At 39.1% G+C, this 21,865-nt stretch overlaps 1 protein-coding gene across 11 annotated transcripts in view; it reads right to left on the bottom strand.

Annotated features, from left to right (window-relative positions):
* Window positions 1–3,519: 3,519 nt before the first annotated feature.
* PTPRC (protein tyrosine phosphatase receptor type C) overlaps window positions 3,520–21,865 on the bottom strand; it is a 113,897-nt gene continuing 95,551 nt past the window's right edge. For all 11 annotated transcript variants that reach the window (XM_008268698.4, XM_008268693.4, XM_008268695.4 and 8 more), the window contains 9 exons: window positions 21,614–21,749; window positions 19,434–19,583; window positions 15,578–15,668; window positions 12,146–12,279; window positions 11,071–11,205; window positions 8,853–8,975; window positions 8,457–8,635; window positions 6,815–6,950; window positions 3,520–5,420 (listed from right to left, as the gene is read on the bottom strand). In XM_008268698.4, the coding sequence (XP_008266920.3) occupies window positions 5,145–5,420; window positions 6,815–6,950; window positions 8,457–8,635; window positions 8,853–8,975; window positions 11,071–11,205; window positions 12,146–12,279; window positions 15,578–15,668; window positions 19,434–19,583; window positions 21,614–21,749 (1,360 nt within the window). In that variant the 3' untranslated portion in view covers window positions 3,520–5,144. The remainder of the gene's footprint in view (window positions 5,421–6,814; window positions 6,951–8,456; window positions 8,636–8,852; window positions 8,976–11,070; window positions 11,206–12,145; window positions 12,280–15,577; window positions 15,669–19,433; window positions 19,584–21,613; window positions 21,750–21,865) is intronic.

The following is a 21,865-nucleotide window of genomic DNA, read 5'->3' as shown; positions in this document are numbered from 1 at the left end:
ATGCAGCAATGACAGCACACAAAACACACTCATGTGGATCTCCTTTCACTAATTTTTCAAGGCGCATAAACCAAGTTGAAGAGGAGGCAGGTGTGAGCGTGAAACGTGGAGCCAGCAGGAGCTGGTTTGAATCCTGGCACTGTCACTGAACATCTGAGAGCCAGCAAGCTTCTAAACTTTTCTCATCCTCAGGCATCATCTATCAGATAGAGATAATGAGAACGTGGGGCACAGAGTTCAGAGAAACCCGGTGCTAGTATTGCGCCTCAAAAAATGTTACTTATGAATATTACCATTATGTTTTATTTATAAGTGATAATAGAGAATGTCACCCTTTGATCGAGTCAGTATTTTTAAAGTTCTGTTTGCTCACTAATCTAAATAGTTTCATTCATACATTTCATCCCAGGATCATACTTAGCGAGAAGAAATACATTTTCAGATGGTGTGTGAAAATAATGTTTTGACTAAGGTTAAACATAAAAGTGACTCACTCAGATATTTTTAGGTGAAATAGACCTGGTAGGTCCTTTTGGGTTACAGTTGCAAGATTGTAAAAAAAAATTAAAAATCATATATGTATATATATATATGTATCATATAAATTTCAGGTGGACAAAAAATATTTATTTAGTATATGTCCCAGATGTCGCATTAGACATACTTGTTCCTTGTTTATTTGAGATTCAAATTTAATTGAGTATCTTGTATTCTATTTGGCTACCGAATTCCAGGTCATCACAAAGAATAACAATGGGTGGGTTGAGTAGAGTGTATCTTTAGTGGAACTTAGTGAAAAAAGAACTAATTTGCTGAAAATGATTGAAAACTTTTAACTGTCCTAAAAATATTCATCAAAACCTGGGAATCACCTTTGATTCAGGGAAAGGATAAAATGCAGAAAGAAATGTAGAGAGGTCTATGACAGTCACAATACAAAAAAAGGACCCTTAGCGGAGTAAATCTCTCCACTAAAATAGGAAATGAAAGCCCCTCAGTTCTGAATGTGTCTCCTTGAAGAATCTCCAGATCATTTCAGTTGTAAAACTTGCAGAAGAAAAGGAAAAGCACACCTTTCCTGCTAGTTTAGTGGATATTCAGTCTTTGAAGTTGTGCAACGGAGCATCTCAATGTGAAGAACACATCGCATTTAGGTAAGGCCAACTTCTTTCTGTCTCTCTCTTTACTGCTATATATATATATAATAGTAATATATTATATATAATTATAATACAGATTATATGCAATATAATTATATATACCATATATAATTATATATTATATTATAATATACAATATATTAATATATAATATGATAGTATATTATATAATAATACATATTATATAATATATAATGTATATAATATCGTATTATATAATGTATAATATAATATGTATATATATATTGTGTGTGATACATATATACACATACATATATAACTAAAATGTTTTTCAACAAATCTCCAGTATAAATTAAAAATTTATGTCAGTTTTATTTGTGACAAATAATGAACTTTATAGTCGACATTTTAGTGAAGGGAAAAGCAAGCCCAGACAGGGAAATTCACTTGCAAAAGTATTAGAAATCTGAAGGACGCTTGTACTTTTAAGACTGTGGTTGTGAAGGCACTCCTCTGGTCAACTTCACACAGCTTTATTATGTGAGAAAATGTTAACATACTGTGCTCTTTTCTGTAATTATGTATTTGCCACTTACTTGCAAAATTATGGGTCTGAGAGCTGAATTTTAATTTTTTTCAATTTTTAAATTTTTTTTATTTAAGAGAACAAATTTGAAATATTTTATAGATGCAGTTCTAAGAAGATAACATACTTTTCCTCACTTCTTAACCTTCTTCAACACCCCCTCATTCCTTCCTTTTTTCCTTTAATTTTGCCAATAAGATAATTACCTGTATAATTACAGCCTTAATGCTGACTAATCATAATGCTCAAGCAAAAATAGAGAGACCACAGTTCCACAGAAATACAGACCAGATTGTCAAATACGTCTTTTAGTCTCAATAAATTCTAGTATTAGGAAGGAACAAAACTTCACAGAAACCTAGCATTCTTGTTCTGCCCAGTAAACATATGAAGAGGTTTTTAAAAGTTTGTGGAAATGCATAGTATGAAAAAAAACCATGTATGGATTTTTAAAAAAAATTGCACAGAAACAAATCTTTTAATTTCATTTTCTGCGAACTTTTTGAAATGGGATGCAGAACTTTATCCTCAATATGTGCCAGGATTTTTAAAGTTGGAATTTTTTGCTGAATTTTTCTGACTTGGTGTTGCAGTGCGTAAACTTAGCAAAGAAATCCTTTCTATCTTGGGACAGATTCCCTATGAATGCAACCCAATTCACATATTATTTAATTTTTTAATGATAAAAGTCATAGACATGTAATTCCACATTTCCATGCTCCCTTTTCCACAGCCTTCCATTTGCAGAAGAAAAATGAATGTTTTCTGCTTGCTCCCTAAAGGGATAGAAATTCTGGGGGCTCTATTGATCTTGCATCTGTAAAAGTGTGGTCTCAAATGGCTAATGCACATTTAAAACACACAACACCCACATTTAGAAACCTCTGAAAAAAAGTATAGATTATTTAAAATCTAGAAGTTTGTTATTTGTGTTTTGTAGCAATTCACAGATAAAATAGACACCCATCATATGTGTCTACTGAATATTGGAACTGCACATTATAGCGATGCCATCTATCCGTGACAGCAGATCAAGTTTCAATAGGAGAAAATGAGGCACAGAGGTTTGAGTGACTTTCAGAATTGAAAGCAAGGGGCCGGCTCTGTGGTGTCGCGGGTTAAGTCGCTGCCTGCAGTGCCGGCATCCCATTGGGCGCCGGTTCAAGTCCTGGCTGCTCCATTTCCCTTCTGGCTCTCTGCTAATGGCCAGGGAAAGGGGTGGAAGATGGCTCACGAGGAAGACCTGGCTGAGGCTCTGGGCTCCTGGCTCTGGCAGTTGTGGCCATCTGGGGAGTGAACCAGTGGATGGAAGACCTCTCTCTCTCTCGCTCTCTCACTCTCTCGCTCTCTTCCTCTGCCTCTCTGTAACTGCCTTTCAAATAAATAAATAAATCTAAAAAGAAATTTAAAACAAAAGGTAATCTTAAAAAAAAAAAGAACAGAAAGCAAGACGCATTTGAGTTCTGATGCCCATTTTTGGACAACTCTCATTCCCCCTTCTCATTAATAAGTACATAGTAAGTAACCTTAATATAAATAAGAAGGTGTTGCTTCACTGAAAATTCACTTCGTTTAATCTATTAAATAAAGGCAAGGAACCACAGACTATCCTAAGGATTAATTGCCAATTGTATTTTATAGTAATAAAAGCATTAGAAGCAGGAACACAAAATATGAGTCCTACATACAGCAATCGGTGCTGTATAGTGAAGACATTTAAAATCAGCAAGAACGCCGAAGAGATTAAAAAAAAAAAAAAAAAAGACCAACCTAGAGAATGTTAGGTCACCAACTTAATAAGCTGACACAGAATTCACCAAAAGGAGTCACTTTTATTACTTCTTGGAAATTATCACTGTTCTTTCTTGGGTGTCTCCCCCACCCCCCGCCAAGATCCTAAACAATGATTAGATTTTGGGTCTTTCAGAAAACTGGAGGGCCAGCATCGTGGCACAGAGGGTTAAGCACCGGTTTGAGTTCCAGCTGTTCCACTTCAGATCCAGCTCCCTGCTAGTGCACCCAGGAAAGCTGTGGAAGATGGTCCAAGTGCTGAGCACGTGGGAGACCCTGATGAAGCTCCTGGCTCCTGGCTTTGGCCTGGCCCAGCCCCAGTAGTGGCAACCAAATGATGAGTGAAACAGTAGATGGAAGATCTCTCATTTCTCTCTCCTGATCTCTGTAACTCTTTCTTTCAAATAAACAAATCTTTTAAAATAAAATTGGACCTGCAAAATTATTCTGCAAATATCATTAATTGCACTAAACTTATATTTTAACAGGAATACACTATTTCACATAATAACATGTAACATACCTTGTATACCATAAACAAGAAAAGATAATTGATTTTACTACGATAATTGATATTAATTCCTGGTAAAGTAGTCTAAGCATTTGAAAAATTTGAAGTAAATGCATTCTAACAAAGACAAGGACAACTTTAACATGAGAAATACACATATGCAATATTATATTTCTCACATCAATGTTGAATTCCATAAAAATACCTATATTAGGCTTAATATGCAAAATACTTGGCACAAATATGTTTTCATGCTTTTATTTTTATCCTATGAATTCCAGCATATAGTGCATGTATTTATTTTAAAGATATTTATTTAAGTTCAAACTTATGTATCAAATATAATTTTTCATCAAAAGAATCAAGCAATGAATTTCATATTTGTACAGAGAATAATCCTTGTGGAGGGTTGTAGACACCAGGAGATGATAGCAAGATAGGTCAATTGAGTTTTTAAATTAGATTAAATATACTTAAAAAGTTATTGAACTCAAAGCTAACATATGGAGCATAAGATTTCCAAATGTTACCTTACTTAATTTTTCATAGTAGCCATATTCACACATAGCACTTTAGTGCACTCTTTCTGGAAGTATGATGGTAAACATTACAGTATATATGAATTGAACAAGGAGGACATCTTGAGGTCATTCCAGAAATGTACATGTTGTTATTCTTACACTGAGTGCACTTGCAATTTCTGATTTTAAAAAATAAATCCTTCAAGCTAAGTTAACACTTTATATATGTGTTTTTTCTTCAAGAAAAAAGAAAGGCAAAGTTTCTCAAAAGCACTTGGATTCACTTGAAAGTTTCTCTCACTCTTTCTGCTTCTCTTTCTCTCTCTCTCTCTCTCTCTCTCTCTATCACACATACACACACACACACACATAGACTACATAGAAATGGTTTTGCTGAATGACAGATAAAATTTAAAAGTAAGCATAAAACTGTACAAAACATCTTAGCAAAAACTATCTTAAATATTTTTGAACGGTAGTAAAGCAAGCTTCCTGCACACATCAGTCCAATGTACTTCACTATTCCACTGTGTACCTATTTCCCTCTCCTACTTCTAGGAAAATAGAATCACATCTTATAGGAGGTTTTGAGTGGCTCCATCTATGTCTCTTCCTTATGCATTCTGAGTTAAGGCAGGGCTTGCAGGGCCATTGGCAGAATGTTCTGGTTCCTCAGGGCCACTCGTGGGCTCAGGACTTTCAGCCTCTTTGTTTCCTTCATGGGTCGTATCTGGGGCACCTCGTGAACTAACACAATTCACATCCTGCTTTGCCTGGTCCACCTCATTATCAAATTGGATTTTATCATCTTGATTGTTGCTTTTCTTTACTTGTCCATTCTGGGCAGGGTAGTTGCTGGCAATAATGTCATACAGGAATTGATATTGCTCCTAGTAAAGAAAGCAGCCAAAAATTACATGAAGAAAGTTGACTTGATTCTGTTGTGTCAGATAAAAATGAGCAAGAACAAATCATTTACTGTGGAAGCCCAGGGTGATGGAGAAGTACTGTGATACCTTCTCATAAGGAACATTCCAGATGGATTAATTTCCTTACCGTTCTAAAAGATCAACAGCAGGGGACCTTTCAAAATGTGCCTTACAGCAACACCAAACTGGTGTCACTCCCTCAGCACACAGAATGACATCTATCTCAGTCCCAGGTTTTTGCCCATGGTGCCATTTTTGTGCTCATCCTCTAGGTCAATGTCTACACATAATTTAAGAACCACCTGTTGCAAGAAGCCCATCCTGTTTCTCCCGGTTAAATAAAATGTCCTCATTCACCTTCTTAAAATTTCTCTGGCACTTTACTCATTACATTGTTTAACAAATATCTGGCTCTCCCCCGCACTAGTGAGTGCCCTCATGCCAAGAGCACATAGTAGACATTCAATGTATTTTAAAATCTGTCTACAGACACTCAATATCGTTCATGATTGAAATCTTCATAATTCCCAGATGATGGCTTAGAGTTGCCACCACCCAGAAAGGACGCAAAGATAGACTGATTCTACCAATGCATTATCCTCCCTGTGTCCATTTCTCTTTTCAGTGTGACCCCAGGCCCTGGAGACAGGAGGTGGAGTCTGTTTTCCCAGCCCTTGAATCTGAACTGGCCTTGCGATTTGCTGGGTTTAATAAAAGGTAGAAGAAGACACGCTGTCTCATCGCCAAGCCTGAGTCTCAAGAGACAAGGGCGGGTCCGAGCTCCTCCTTGGAACACTGTTACTTTTATGTGGGCTCATCTTCTGGATGAAGAGGGACACGTGGTCCACTCACCTTGTTACCGCATCCAACTGCCAGCCTGCGTGGCACTGGAGTCAGACCAGCAGACAACAGCGGTCCACTCCCTGGACGCAGCTGATTGAGACAGTCTGTCTTGATTGGCTAAGCCCAAGGAGTCAGGTCAGCAACCCAGCAGAACAACAAACTACTGACCCAGGAAGTAATGTCACTTGTTTAAGCCGCCACATTTTGGAGGTCATTTGTTAAGCAGTGACACAAATTTACACAGGATTAAACGTGGAGAAATTAAGGCAAATCCATCAGGATTTAAGGAAACATTCTTCATGAATTGTAACATCAAATTGCTGGCAAAATTCAAGTTGGTCCCTTATAGTGAAAATAATCCAATGTGAATTATTATGTAAAATAGAAGGGAGAAAAGAAGAACCAAAAAGAGAAGGAGAGGAGAGGGAGGGGTGGGGAAGGGGATGGAGAGGAGAAGACCCTCAAATTAAAGATACTACGCATGTTAAAAAGAAAAGGCAAGGTATACTCACATATGTGGAAACCATTCCTGACCTAGCCTTGCGCAGAGATTTCACTACTTGGAAAACATCTACTACCTCTTCTGTTTCTGCACTTTCCATGAGATTCAACAAAGCACAAAATATTCCTGTTTGTTGAGATCCATCTCTATAAGAAGGAAAAGCAAAAGAGAAAAAAAGCAATTCTACTTTTAATAGAGTAATATTAGAACAGCAAGTAAAAGACAGGGGATGAATGCATATTTATGTCAAGGTTATTCTAATTATTTTATTCCAGTCTCTGAGTTATAGCTGTTAAATGCTGTCTTGGGGCAACACCTTTTCAATCCAAGACTGTGACAATCCTGTAGCTTGGAAAATACTTTGCAACTCTTCTATTTAGTGCTTTATGGATTTTAGTGCACTCTTATTGACATCTGAAATAGTTAGGCTCAATATCGTACCGCCAATTTGATAGATTAGAGAACTAAGATTTAGCGAGGATAGAGGAATAGCTAGTTACTGATGGGACCAGAAGTATTAGACTTTATGTTTGTAAATTACTAGATGGCAGGCTTCTTCTAATTCATTTGTCTATGCCTCTTAACCACTTTTAAAAATGTTTCTCTTCCACATCAGGAGAAAAGTGATACCCAACAGATCTATTCATTAAAACAAGGACAAGCAATGACTTACTAAACTAAAGTGTAAAACACAATAAAGCTTTAATTTAAATAATATGTCATCTGCAGCATGCTTCATTGTGTATAAGCAGGGAACAGCCAGCAGGTATTCAACCATATCCTATGAAACATAAGATTGAGAGCCTAAATTCCATTATTCAGCTTTCTTTCCACATCAGTTTCACCTTTGGAAATCCAAACAAATGCAAGAAGTAATATGTCTAATGACTGAATTATAATATTTATATAATACAAACAATAACAGGACTTTTTCAAAAATTCTTCTAAAAACATTTCATCAGATTTATATTTTCATTTTACTTTACTATTATTTTTCATTTTCTTTAGTGTTCTTCTCCATGCAAACTTTTAATATCACCATCTTTCTTTCACTCTTCCTTAAGGTGGATATGTAGGCATCTATACCAGATGAGGTTTAAGGGATTCCATTACAAAAGCTATAAGTAACATATTTTTTTATGTTTTTACAATGTTTGCATTTTGGGTCAGTTTAGAAAATCAAATGATGGGCTTTAAATCCAATTTGTTAAGCATCGGTATTTTATTGAATATTTAACTTATTTTTATTGAAGGCAAAGCTTTCAGTCCTCTGGATTCTGTGAAACCTAATACAGTGGTTAAACACATATAAGCATATATTTAATGTAATATCCAACCACATGAGTGCTCACACATCCTTCCAACCGATAATTCATATAGCACAAGTGACATTCCAGGTTCATTGCTAGATATCGGGAGTCAAAGACAATATGGCACCAGCAAAAAATTCATGCACTCTCCTGTAGTCATTTCTATTGTATTTCATAATAGTTGTGCTATGGGAACTGAGACAATGACTGATTCCGTAAGATGATTCCCCTGTAATTATCTGCTTTATAGGCTGGGATAAGCAGAATCCAGGAGAAAATGTGGAGCAAGAAGTCAAGCCATTGTGATGATTTTTAGAACATATCTTTGCGAATCCCACCCACCTGCAGTGAATGAGGAGAGGCACATTCCTATGGTATTTGTTCCCTTCAGTGGAATTTTTCCTGGGAAGTTTTTGTTTGAGGCTCTGAATCATGGAGATGAACTCTTTGGGTTCTGCAGGAAGCTGTTCCGCACTCCAGTTAGTGTATTGGTACTGGTACAAGGTGCGAGGCTCTTTCCTCTAAAAGCAGAAGAGGGGACAGCGTTGAGTGAAGCTCAACCCATTTTGTAATTGCACAGGCACATTTGCTTCATGATGACTATTATTTTAAAAAACTTAAAAATTTATTCTGAAACTTCATAAAGATGGTGGCTCTGCTGGCAGAGGGTAGTTTATGTTAGTGTTTCTACCGGATCACTTACATCAAAGATATATGATTCTCAAATGGTTTACATACCTTGGAATGTCTCAGCTCAAATACACGGAGGGTGTAAGCTGAAGATTTGCTTGTGTCTTTCACGCTAACTTCTATATCTCCGTATGTTTGTTTCCCTTCACCCCAGTACTGAGCACAGATTTCCTGGATAACAAAGAAGGAGGTTCAACAACTTTTACACCCGTGTTCTGTCCATTTTTTAAAGTACTCAAAGAAGCAATCGTGTGTGTGTGTGTGTGTGTGTGTGAGAGAGAGAGAGAGAGAGTGCACCTTCCTCTCTTCTATTAAATGAAAATGATTGTGTCCTAAAATTGAAACCTGTCCATAAAAACCCCAAATCTGTTTTAAATATGTTGGAGGCTCATTTACCAAGTATCTGTGTTTCCTTCTGAAAGTAAAGGGAGCCTAGGAGAAGTCATGAGGCAGGACATAAAGAAACAGCCCTGCCTGCCTACATGCAGATCTTTCAAATTTGTTCCTCCCTCCCAAACCCAGGCCATCATGTCTTCACAGTCTACAGATTGTAGTGGAAGGAGTCTGTCCCCGATAGCGCCACAGTGACTCAGGTCCCACTGTCCCTCCATATCCCTGGGGAAGAAAGCTGCACCTACAGAAAGTCCTGTCTATATCTTGATGATCAGTGCCTGTGCAGCTCTGTGCAAATGGACTGAATATCTTAGCAAAGGGCAGGGGAATGGCAAACGTGTTCTGTGTCCTGCAAACTAGTCTCCATTGACTATAGCCCCACAATCATAACCATCCCTAAGCTATTTCCTGGCTTCCACAATTTTTCTTAAAGATTTATTTATTTATCTGAAAGAATGAGAGAGAGAGAGAGAGAGAGAGAGAGAGAGAGAGAAGAAGAAGAAGAAGAAGAAGAAGAAGGAGGAGGAGGAGGAGGAGGAGGAGGAGGAGGAAGAGGAGAAGGAGAAGGAGAATGAGAAGGAGAAGGAGAAGGAGAAGAAGAAGAAGAAGAAGAAGAGAGAGGAAGGAAGGAAGGAAGGAAGGAAGGAAGGAAGGAAGGAAGGAAGGAAGGAAGGAAGGAGTGCTGGCTTACTCCCTGAATGGCCACAATGGCTAGGGCTGGGCCAGTCTAAAGCAGGGCACAAGGAGCTTCATCCAGGACTCCCACTGTGTGGGAGCAGGGGCTCAAGGACTTAGGCCATCCTCCACTGCTTTCCCAGGCACATCAGCAGGGAGTTGGATTGGAAGAGGAGCCTATATGGGATGCCAGTGCTCTAGACAGTGGCTTAACCTGCTGTGCCACAGCCCCAAGCTTTCACAGTTTAAATGGAGGAAAAGCATGTTGGTACTCCATTCTGAAAATCTGAACATATATTCCTTTTTTAAGAAAAGAAAAAAAAAACATTAGTAAAACCAACTTTCTATGTACCAAGGCTGGGTGCCATGGAGAGAGAGAAAGAGAGAAAGGGAAAGGGAAAGGAGCAAAGCTAACCATAAATCTTACTGCACGCTTATGAGAGTATTCACTGAATAAGCTTTAAAACATGTCAGATAATGGGATCGATACTAAAACTAATAAGATCTACCACCAGGGATATTTTAATATTTTAATGATTTAATGTTAATATTTAATAACTCAAGGCATTGAGGAAAGGCTCTGGCACACGCACAGGCATTAAGTAAGAAATCAAATTATAGGTTAGTTTTGCCTCCAACTATAGAATTTTACAGCAAAAAGTCTTACATGGGAAAAAAGAAGGAAGGATATAGATATATTTTTCAGGACTTCCTTCTTCTTAGAAGAATAGCTTCCAAGTGTGGAGAAAAGGCACAGCTGGGTAAATGGGGCATCAACCAACTAAGCCCAGGGACGAGCATGCGGATGGTGGGAGATTCACTCAGGAGATCTCCTTGCCGAAGTGGAGCGTATTTTAGGGAAAGTGGAAAGGTATGTGAGGGCCTGGTGATGCAGGGTTCAAGAGGTCTCACAAGGTGTTTGGCTTTGATCTTGAAGAAGACACAGTGAACATGCAGGTGGTGGGTGTCTGTGGCTCTGGAATGGCTGTGAGCAGCACGCAAGTCCAAGAGGGCAAAACAGGAAGAGTCAGCGTTCAGGCCCAGACCCACCCTTCAGTGCAAGACAGGTGAACGCGCTCAAGTGCGCAGCGGAGGGGTCGAAAGGGTGTGGGTGCAGCAATCAAGACAGCAACCAAGAATGAAGAATGGGATTTCACAACAGAAAGATATTTTTTTATATATTCTGCAACAGGCAAACCTGGTCTCCATGCTTCAGCTCCGTCAGCATGACGATGACGCTGACTTTTCTCTGGAATATCATCTGCCAGAAGTCTCCCACAGTCTCCTTGAGTGGCCCCTGAGCAGCAATCATCACTTCCGGCTTCCAGTAACTCTTAACAATAAACACGGGTGGGGGTGGCAGGACTTTGTTATTAATGCTAACTGAGGAGAGGGCACTGGGGCTTTACAATCATCATCCGGAATCCAGTCAGTTTGATATCAACATTGTTACATAAAAATACTAAGATTTTAGGTCCAGGAAACAATTCGATATCTACGTCTAAAATGCATATTCAAGTAAGGATGATTCTAGTTAATAATATGAAATCAAGATGAAGACATAGTATCTTGCTAAATGAACAAGTTTCCTTGCCAAAAAGACAAGTTTTTCACCTCTATAAAGGTTAATGTGATGGTAAACTGTAATTACGTATGCATTTCAAATTATCTTCATCATGCCTTTACTTTAATTGGTATCTATCCATGTGTAGGACAGCTTGTAATTAAACTAGTATTCTATGAATGTGGGTTTTGGGAAAGTTTGAGAGCAAACAATCCAGTGCAGGATATATACAGTAAGTATTTACGAAATGACTTAAGTTTCCTTGTTTGAATTCTCAGTTTCTATAAAAACAATATGTAACACAGACATGTATAATCTAGGTAATAATAAAATTAACCTGAATGAAAAGTTTTTGACTATATAAATTTTAAAATTTGGATTTGTCTACAGTTTGTATAGTTAATTAAGTATAAACATTTTCAAATACTGACATCTGTTTAAATTTTTTAAATTAATTTAGTGACAGTCAATTTGTCATTTCATACAATCACCAAAAATTTTGATTTTGAATCAATTGTATAGGATTTTATACTTTAAATCTTTCTGTAAGTTAAAATACAATATTAAAAATGGAAACTTTTGTGTCAGGCAAAATGTACTCAGGATCAGGCTCATTTTTCTTATATAAATTCACTTAATGAATGGCCCTCATAACACAGATGTGATTGTAAAAGGGTTCGATGCAGGGCTTGGGAATTCGAGCACCTACCATTATGAACGAGGCATTGATGTATTTGCTAGTTTCCTCTGAGTCACTCTCCTCCTCGGATGATTCATCCGAATCGTGCTCACTCTCTTTGCTCATTTCCAGTTCATGTCTAAGTGCCACTCTGTTAAAGTCATCTACAGAAGATAGATTAGTAGTAAGTCTTCCTCTCAAAAACCTGAATTTCTGCTGGATTGTTAGGTGGAAACTAAAACGTAATTCAGAAGGGACAGACTGCATGAAGTGACTTTATTGATCTAAGTGGAATGTGGGCCTACCCCTCATTCAGTACTCACTGGGTCACAGATTATAAAAAGCAACTCTAGGAAAAGTAATGCCTCAAAATGGCCCAGGAAAAACATGAGACTTAGCTGTCCTTTAAAACAACAGACAGGTAGTAGAAGACTCCCCATCATTGTTTAATCCCAGATACACATATTTCAGTCTTCCACAGAATATCATCATTTTGCTTGGTAGAATTTTTAAAAGATATTTTAGATTTTTTTGCTTCTCAGTCATATCTATTGTTAATATTCTCAGTTAAGTGGGTATCTCAGATTAATCATTATTTAGTTCAGAAAGTTATTTAGTGCATAGTTTCTCACTTTCTTAGTTCCTTCATGGTTTCTCAATTTCTTTATAATAATGGTTCAAAGTATCTGATCAACTATATCACCATTAATTCCATATTATAAGGACTTCGGGAGAAAGTAACTAGGTCAACCACATCCTGATTTATTTGCTTGTCTAGTTTATTATTAGGGTTTATATTTTATCCATGCTAATCTTAGTGAATGCAACTGAATAAAATCACATGTGTACCAGATGGGATCCTATCAATATTCTTAAATAGTACAGTCCAAGTTTTGAAGACTCTACATATTTTGATTTGTTAAAGTTGATGATTGACAGTTTCCATGTATAGAGTACTTTATATTTACTTTCAGTCTCCCAGATAAAGAACGCAGAGAAAGCATAAAGAGGCAAGTGGATGTAGTGATTGTTATTTGGCAATCACCCTGAAGTAAATATCTGAACTGAACTAAAGATGAGAGAGAACTGGTAAACGGGGACTTGGTCTTTTTCCTCCCTCTTCAGAGGTTTCATCTTTTTTTTTTTTTTTTTTTTTTTTGACAGGCAGAGTGGATAGTGAGAGAGAGAGACAGAGAGAAAGGTCTTCCAATGGCCGCCGCAGCCGGCGCGCTGCGGCCCGCGCACCGCGCTGATCTGGAGCCAGGAGCCAGGTACTTATCCTGGTCTCCCATGGGGTGCAGGGCCCAAGCACCTGGGCCATCCTCCACTGTGCTCCCTGGCCACAGCAGAGAGCTGGACTGGAAGAGGAGCAACCGGGACAGAATCCGGCGCCCCAACCGGGACTAGAACCCAGTGTGCCAGCGCCGCAAGGCGGGAGGATTAGCCTAGTGAGCCGCGGTGCTGGCCATCTTTTTTTTTTTTTTTTTTTTAACCTAAAGACAGTATTAAGATTTGTAAATAAAAAACTGTTAATTGAACCATAGTTCTATCTTTGTATAACTTTTTAAAATTTTTTAACATTTATTTGTTGAATATAAATTTCCGAAGCACAACTTTTGGATTATAGTGGCTTTCCCCCCCCATAACCTCCCTCCTACCTGCAACCATCCCATCTCCCACTCCCTCTCCCATTCCATTCACATCAAGATTCATTTTCAATTATCTTTATATACAGAAGTTCAATTTAGTATATACTAAGTAAAGGTTTCAACAGTTTGCACTCACACAGAAACACAAAGTGTAAAGTACTGTTTGAGTACTAGTTATACTGTTAATTCACATAGTACAACACATTAAGGACATTAAGGACGGAGATCCTACATGGGGAGTAAGTGCACAGTGACTCCTGTCATTGATTTAACAATTGACACTCTTATTTATGACGTCAGTAATCACCCGAGGCTCTTGTCATGAGCTACCAAGGCTATGGAAGCCTTTTGAGTTTGCCATCTCTGATCTTATTTAGACAAGGTCATGGTCAAAGTGGAAGTTTTCTCCTCCCTTCAGAGAAAGGCACCTCCTTCTTTGATGGCCTGTTCTTTCTGCTGGGATCTCACTCACAGAGATCTTTCATTTAGGTCATAGTTTGTTTTTTTTTGTTGTTGTTGTTTGTTTGTTTTTTTTGCCAGAGTGTCTTGGCTTTCCATGCCTGAAATACTCTCATGGGCTTTTTAGCCAGATCCAAATGCCTTAAGGGCTGATTCTGAGGCCAGAGTGTTGTTTAGGACACCTGCTATTCTATGAGTCTGCTGTGTATCCCACTTCCCATGTTGGATTGTTCTCTCCTTTTTAATTCTATCAGTTAGTATTAGCAGACACTAGTCTTTATTTATTTATTTATTTTGACAGACAGAGTTAGACACACAGAGAGAGAGCGAGACAGAGAGAAATGTCTTCTTCCCTTGGTTCACCCCCCAAATGGCTGGTACAGCCGGTGCGCAGCACTGCGCCGATCTGAAGCCAGGAGCCAGGTGCTTTTCCCTGGTCTCCCATGCGGGTGCAGGGCCCAAGCACTTGGGTTGTCCTCCACTGCCTTCTCGGGCCACAGCAGAGAGCTGGACTGGAAGAGGAGCAACCAGGACAGAATCTGGTGCCCCAACCGGGACTAGAACCCGGGGTGCCAGGACCGCAGGCAGAGAATTAGCCAAGTGATGCATGGCGCCGGCCGACACTAGTCTTGTTTATGTGATCCCTTTGACTCTTAATCCTATCATTATGATCAATTATGAACTGAAATTGATCGCTTGGACTAGTGAGATGGCATTGGTACATGCCACCTTGATGGGACTGAATTGGAATCCCCTGGCATGTTTCTAACTCTACTGTTTGGGGCAAGGTCAATTGAGCATGTCCCAAACTGTACATCTCCTCCCTTTCTTATTCCCACTCTTATATCTTTGTGACAACGCATTTTTGAAACATTTGAAAGGAGGAAAACACTAAGTACAGGATGCTCCAAAGTCCATTGAAAGTGTTTGGAGTTCAAAGCACTTGCTATAACTAATTTTAATTAATTAATTAATGATGTATTTAAGAGGCCAGAGAGAGACAGCAGAGGTAGTTCTCATCTGCTGGCTCACTCACTAAATGCCCGCATTGGATAGATCAGGCCCCCAACATGGGTGGCAGGAACCCAACACTTCAGCCATCACCTCTTGCCTCCTGGGCAGGAAGCTGGAATCTGGAGCAGAGTATCTAGTATATAGCACATATAGGATGTGGCCATCTTAACTGCTAGGCCAAATACTCACCACCGTAACTGAAGTTCAAACAGCCTTTCAACTCCCCTGTTGTTAACCATAGGTTGTTTCAAGATCATCTCTGTGCATTCATGTCTCACAATAAACAAATCTAGAAAGAAACCTTGACTTTATCTAACAGAGAATGTCACAGGCTACATACATGGGATGACGCTTGAATTCCTGTTTTTATTTTTATTTTGTTCTTGATTTCCAATGCGCTGTGTCCTCCAGCTCCTATATGAAGGGAGTCTCTGAGATAAAGAAAAAAAAGGATGGAAAATTCCTTTAAAATCTAAACATTGACATATTACTGTGTGTTAAGATGATCCCTAAAGAAAAGCATTTCATCAATGTTTGCAAAAATTTCATACACTGCTGGCCGTATTCACCGTTTTTAAGTTTACCTCTGAATTTTCCCTTTTAAGTGCTCAGGAATTTAATAGTTTTGACACGGTGAGTTTCAAATAAAATCATACATTATATACAGAATATGTTTCCTCTGTAAGAGCTGTTTGACAGCAAAGCAGTATAGTTCCTGTACATGTTCAAAGTGCTGTACCAGTGTTTATTATTATCCATATTGCAAAAGTGAGAGTAAATTACTGTGTAAATTATGGCCAGAAATAACTGTGTAGACACTGCATTCACAGAGAGTTTGTGAATGCTTGGAGAGTTAATATGCCATATGTTTACACTCTCCAGATCGCGTGCTTCTCATTTCCAGTAGCTCATCAGCCAGCAAGATCAATCATTTCTATTGGTTATGCTCACAGCTTTCGACTTTACTCTGCCTATTTGGTCTGGTCCACCTTCACTTCTCACTTGAAAAACATCCACGTTTCTCAGCCGGCCTCTGTTCTCTATCACGCCTGATGCAGTCCTTCTAAAGCACAAGTAGGAGATGTTGTTCCTAGGCCCCTCTGCGGCTTCCCATCATTGTGAGCAAACAGCAAACCTCAGTACAGCATAAAAGTCCTTTGGGATCTGCCCCTGACTCTCTCCAGCCTTGTCCCCTTCAGTGAGGCCCCTCTAACCAGGACCCTCCCCGTGTCAGCCAAACCAACTTTTCCTAAATTCTTGGAAAGTCCAACCTGTCCTTTAACTCTTGGTAGCTGGACATGTGTTTCTTCTCCATGATCCATTTCTCCTGGAAGGCATCTATGTCTACAGGCCTCTCTTCCCAGTAGTTCTCAAAGAGGTATTCATCAAGTGCATAATACTTAATAGTTTATAATAATAATATTCATTATTATGAATAATCTAAAAGGAGAAAGCTTCTCATGGGCAATTCACACACACATACGCACATACATATAAATGTACATATGTGTGCATGTGTATGTGTTTAATATGGTGCCCTTTTTCTAACCAAATAGGGCACCCTGTTTCCAACCCCACGTAAGACTGCAATTCAATGAATGGATGAAAACAGCAGCACTGAGTCAATGCCAGGCCACTGCAACACCTCCACCAACTGCACGCAAGGCCAGATGCCATGAAACATCACACCTGAAACTCTCCCGAGAATGGCCACCAAGTCACTTCAGCCTCCTGCCAACCGCCAGGATTACAAGTGAAACTAACGGCCCTTCTTTCTCTAAGACAAAAAGAGTTTTTCCTCTTCACCCCTTGCTTATTTCAGTTGCCAGGCCAAGCCCCTCCGAGCATCCATGTCCCCAGATTCTCACTCCTATACAGTTATCTGCATCCTCAAGCACACCCGATCTCTAACACCCCATCAATCAATGCCATTGCTGGTGCCACGGCTCTGGCATTAGGAAATCCTAACCACCATCTCCCAGCACTCCCTTCCTTTTCTTTCTTTGCACTACATGAAACCTGGGTGTCGCCTGACGATACCACCAACACCGTAGCTCTTTTCAGAAAACCCTGATATCCTACTGCATGCTCCATTTACCCCAAAGCATGTAGGAAAAATATGTGTTCTTTTGCTTCTTGTTTCTACTTGCAGACCACGTCTGCTCATTTTTCCTTCAGAATCCCAACAACTCTGATTTCCCTCCTCTCGCACTGCTCCACTTTCTCTGCACAGCCCTTCACTTGAAGTGCCAGGTCCTGCTTGGCATCACTTCACCTCGTTTAGTGTAGACTTGGCAAGTTGTGTGTTCTTCCAATCATTCTCGGTTTCTTCGACAATGACCAACACGCCCTACCTCACACTCCAGTCGCTCTTACAGGCTTCACCTCCTATGAGCTCTCCTCCCCTCTGCAACCTTATACCTTCATCAATCTCTTTCTGTCAGTCTTACTCAAAACTGCATCAACCCTGAAGTCCTTATTCCAACCATTGCTGTCATTGAAAAGGCCTCAACTCACCCTTCTCCTTCATTCGAGTACTGTTAGCCTTGCAATCTGCAGTTCTGTCAAAGTCTGCAACACATCCATCATACCCTTCATGTGACCAACTCACTGTTCCTTATCCACTGCTATAATCATTGGTAAACACCTTCAACCCCATTGTATCTGACTTTCAGATAGTTCCCTTTCAAAATCCAGATGAGTTTAACCCCACTCCCTGGAGAAATACAGAAAGCACAATGTTACAGGAAAAGTAACACAAGGGCCTGAGCGACTATTCGTTGTATTCATGGCCATAAATTTCATGCGGTCAATAGTCATTCCTGACAACCTCACTACCTTTGCGTGGGAGACTGCTTTCCTACTTGAAGATAATCATTTCGCACCCTTTCCTTTCTTCAAGCACTAAACTTTTCTCTGCCCTACCACTGGTGTATCTGCAGCTCTGACCTGATGATCTTGCCTCGTGATATCTTGCAAAATGAGGGTTAGTCAGGCAAGAACTGCCTCAACTTCCCATCACCAAATCTATTAACTAACCTGCATCTCTACGCCCATCTGCCATCTCCCTGTTGCTTAGAACCATCTCACTGCTTCCATTAGGCAGGGTTCTAAGTACCTACACCCTGGATCACACCCCTCCAGGCCTTCTCCACATGTCCACTTACAAACAACTCACTCTTATGCCTACAAATGTACTTGGCACAAGGGAAAAACTCAGTCATATTCAGTGAAGACAGAAAACAATCTTTCTTTTAGTGACTATACTTAAGAAAGCTTAACTTAAAAACGAAAGCACCTCTGAACAGCATGTGTATATATGTGGTTTAGTGGGGCTAGTGCAATGACTATGATTAATTTATCAGCAATAAAATGCCCTCTGTTTGAGAGTGCCCATGCCTTTGTCAGTACAGGTCTTCTGGGGGGTGCAGTCTTTGGTGATTACTGCATGCTCCCCTCCACCCCCTACCTTAGTCCTACTTTGATCTGAACATTGAATCATTCTGTAGCTGATTAAAAGCACATTCCTGACCTTGTTGAAAACTCTCTGAATTGAGCAGTTCAGTGGTGTACAGAAAGACTCAATAAACTAGACATTATAGATGGAAGAGAAAATTTACAAAATGTTTTCTGACAGCTGAACCATTTGAGGATAACTATGCCAACCCTCTGAAAACAGGGAGCTACACCCTAGGTTAGCCAGCAGAATAAATGCCTGAGAAATAGGTTAGGACACACACACTTACCCTTGAATTTCAGTCTACCAGCTCCAGCCAGTTCAACTTCCTAAGCAATCATCAGCTCCTCTAATTATTTCCTTTACAAACCAAAACCAGGTGCACTTTTTAAAAGTGAGATGCAACTGGGTCTTTGGCAGACCAATTTTGAGGCTCTGTGCTATTATTTTGACACTTTATTTTATATCAGCTTAATGAGGAATGATTCAAAGTGTTAGTGGTAGAATGGTGAAAAGCGTTAGTGGTAGATTCAGACTTCTGGGTTGAACAAGTTTCCTACTTAATGCTTGTGAGAACTCATTTCTCTTAAATTCTCTGTGTTGGTTTCCTCATCTGCACTCAATTTCTTAGGGTGAGGACCAAATGCAAGAACTGCGTCGAGTGCATAGCAAGTACTGGAAGCAGACAGCGTGCCATACAAGTCCCTGTAATTTTCATTAGTGTTATTCCCACTCTTACCTGGAATTCAGCCTCCAGGGGAGAGGGCTCACTGGGCGGATCTCTTTTCTTCATGTTCTGTAGATATGAGTGTAATTCAGACAAGCTCACTTCTGTTTCTCCAAACTGATTGTATTCCACTAAAGCCTGGTGGATCAGGATATACTGTGCCTACAATTTCAAAGAAAACATGCAGAGAATTCACTGGTAACTTTACTGTATGTTAGCATAATTTTGCTCATGCTCCTACTAGGACAATATATGGCAAAGGAAAATTGAAATCTATTGCATTTAAATATTCTGGAAGTTGGCCCTCGTATTTCCCTGAAATATGAGGAAATTCCATTTCAAACTATTTTACCAGGAAAAAATAGCTTGCCAAATACATAACTATGTACTATGTACGGCTTAGTTTTTAATGACATCCCTAAAAGTTATTTTACATATTTGTTTATTTTATCTGAGAAAAAGAGACAAAAAATTTTAAAAAATACATTACATGCTACTTCTTTCAGTGAATATTATTGAATTAGTAATTCAAATTATTAATATATAAAATTAAAATAAATTTTATAGTATATCAAGTCAAATGTATTCCATTTTTTTTAGCATTTTTAAATGGATAAAATTATTTTGTAATAAAATCTAATACACCAAATCCAAATTTAGCAATTTCTAACTTTCATCAGACTTGAGCACAGCATTTTTGAGGAAATGACATATTTCTGATAAGCACCTCAGTTCCTGCAGTTCCCTGAGTTTAATTCTATGTGTTTACTCATTTTCCTACAAAAAAAAAAGGTTTCTTCTTTTGTGGTTAACAACTGACTTTTTCTACTTCTACACTCATATCAATGTAGCCATAAACACTATATGTATCTGTGTGTTTTCTTGAAAAATACATTTACTGTGCCCTGTATTTATTTTCATGGCTTTCTTCACTCATCGTTTCCACATAAATTCTTCCTTTTCACTGCAGCTGTGTAGCAGAGTCTACATGTGTGCACTCTGTCTGCCCATTCCTCTACTGATATCTCTCTTGAATGTTTTCCATTTTTTTTGCTATTCTAAGAATGCTGAATGCAGCACACATTTTTGTTCATGTTTCTGACTGTGCATGTTTTCAAATGTTTCCACTGAGTATATCCATGTGATATTACTGTATTAAGTATAGGTATTTTCAATAATAATAATCTCTTATAGCCCTTGAAGACCTGACACATGCTAAGGACTTACATGTTCTACTTTTATTGTCTTTCTTCAAGTCTCTGAAGTAAGTACTGTTATTATTTCTATTTTATGGATAACTTAATTGAGGCACAGAAGGACTAAAAGCTTGACCCAAGGTGCATTATAAGAAGAATCCGGGGGCCTGTGTTGTGGTATAGTGGGTGAAGCCACTGCTTGCGAGGCCAGCATCCCATATGGGAGCCAGTTCTAGTCCTGGTTGCTTCAAATCCAAGACAGCTCCCTGCTAATAGCCTGGAGAAAGCAGCAACAGATGGCCCAAGTGTTTGAGCCCCTGCAACCTATATGGGAGACCTAGAAGAAGCTCTTGTCTCCTGGCTTTGACCTTGTCCAGGCCTGGCCATTGTGGCCATATGGGGAGTGAACTAACAGATGGAAGATTCTTTCTCTAGTCCAAAAGTAGGCCCCTCCTCCTTCCCTCCCTCCCTCCCCCTCTCTCTCTCTCTTTCTGTAACCTCTGTAACTCTTTCAAGTATATAAATAAACCTTTTTTAAAAAATGTGGAAAATGAAAATAAAACTTGTTTATTATTAAAAAGAAGAAGAAGAATCAGAGACAAAATTTGAGCCATGGAAGTCTAGTTCCAAAAGCCAGGCTTGTCAACACGATATTATTTGGTCTCCTCAGCTTTAATACTCCGAGTTGCTACCAAATCTATTTTCAGTGTTTTTATTTTTTTTCAATCTTATTTATGTAGGTTATATTTTATTATATTTTTTAAAATGTATTTATGATCTTCCTTTCTTCCACAGTGTTTTAGGCAATAATGCAAAATGTGTCTATCACTGGTGATTACCACATGCTTTGATTTTCAAGAAATTAAAAGAAGGCGACTTTCACCCACTGTTTGAAGATGTGGAGAACTTGAATTTCTTTTCTGATAACTACTACTACTCTGGAAAACTGAATTCCAAAAACAAGAGGGAAAATCTTCCCTAAAGGCTAGAGCATACCTCCACTTGGACCATCAGACATCTCTGCCGCCGCAGCTTGACCACATAACCATAAACATCCACTTTGTTCTCTGCTTCCAGGCCCTCCAGCATGGCGTCAATCCCAATATAGGTGCCAGTGCGCCCCACACCAGCACTGATGGAACAAGCGAAAGAAGCAGAGGCATGATGAGTGGAGGCAGGGAAATGAATGGGAACATAGAGACAAGAAAATGAGTTTCTCCTTGTAGATTGTCTTCCAAAATAGCAATA

Source organism: Oryctolagus cuniculus, chromosome 13 (assembly GCF_964237555.1).
Source record: "Oryctolagus cuniculus chromosome 13, mOryCun1.1, whole genome shotgun sequence".
In the NCBI taxonomy this organism is placed as follows: domain Eukaryota; kingdom Metazoa; phylum Chordata; class Mammalia; order Lagomorpha; family Leporidae; genus Oryctolagus; species Oryctolagus cuniculus.
This window is presented reverse-complemented; position numbering and strand designations above follow the sequence as displayed.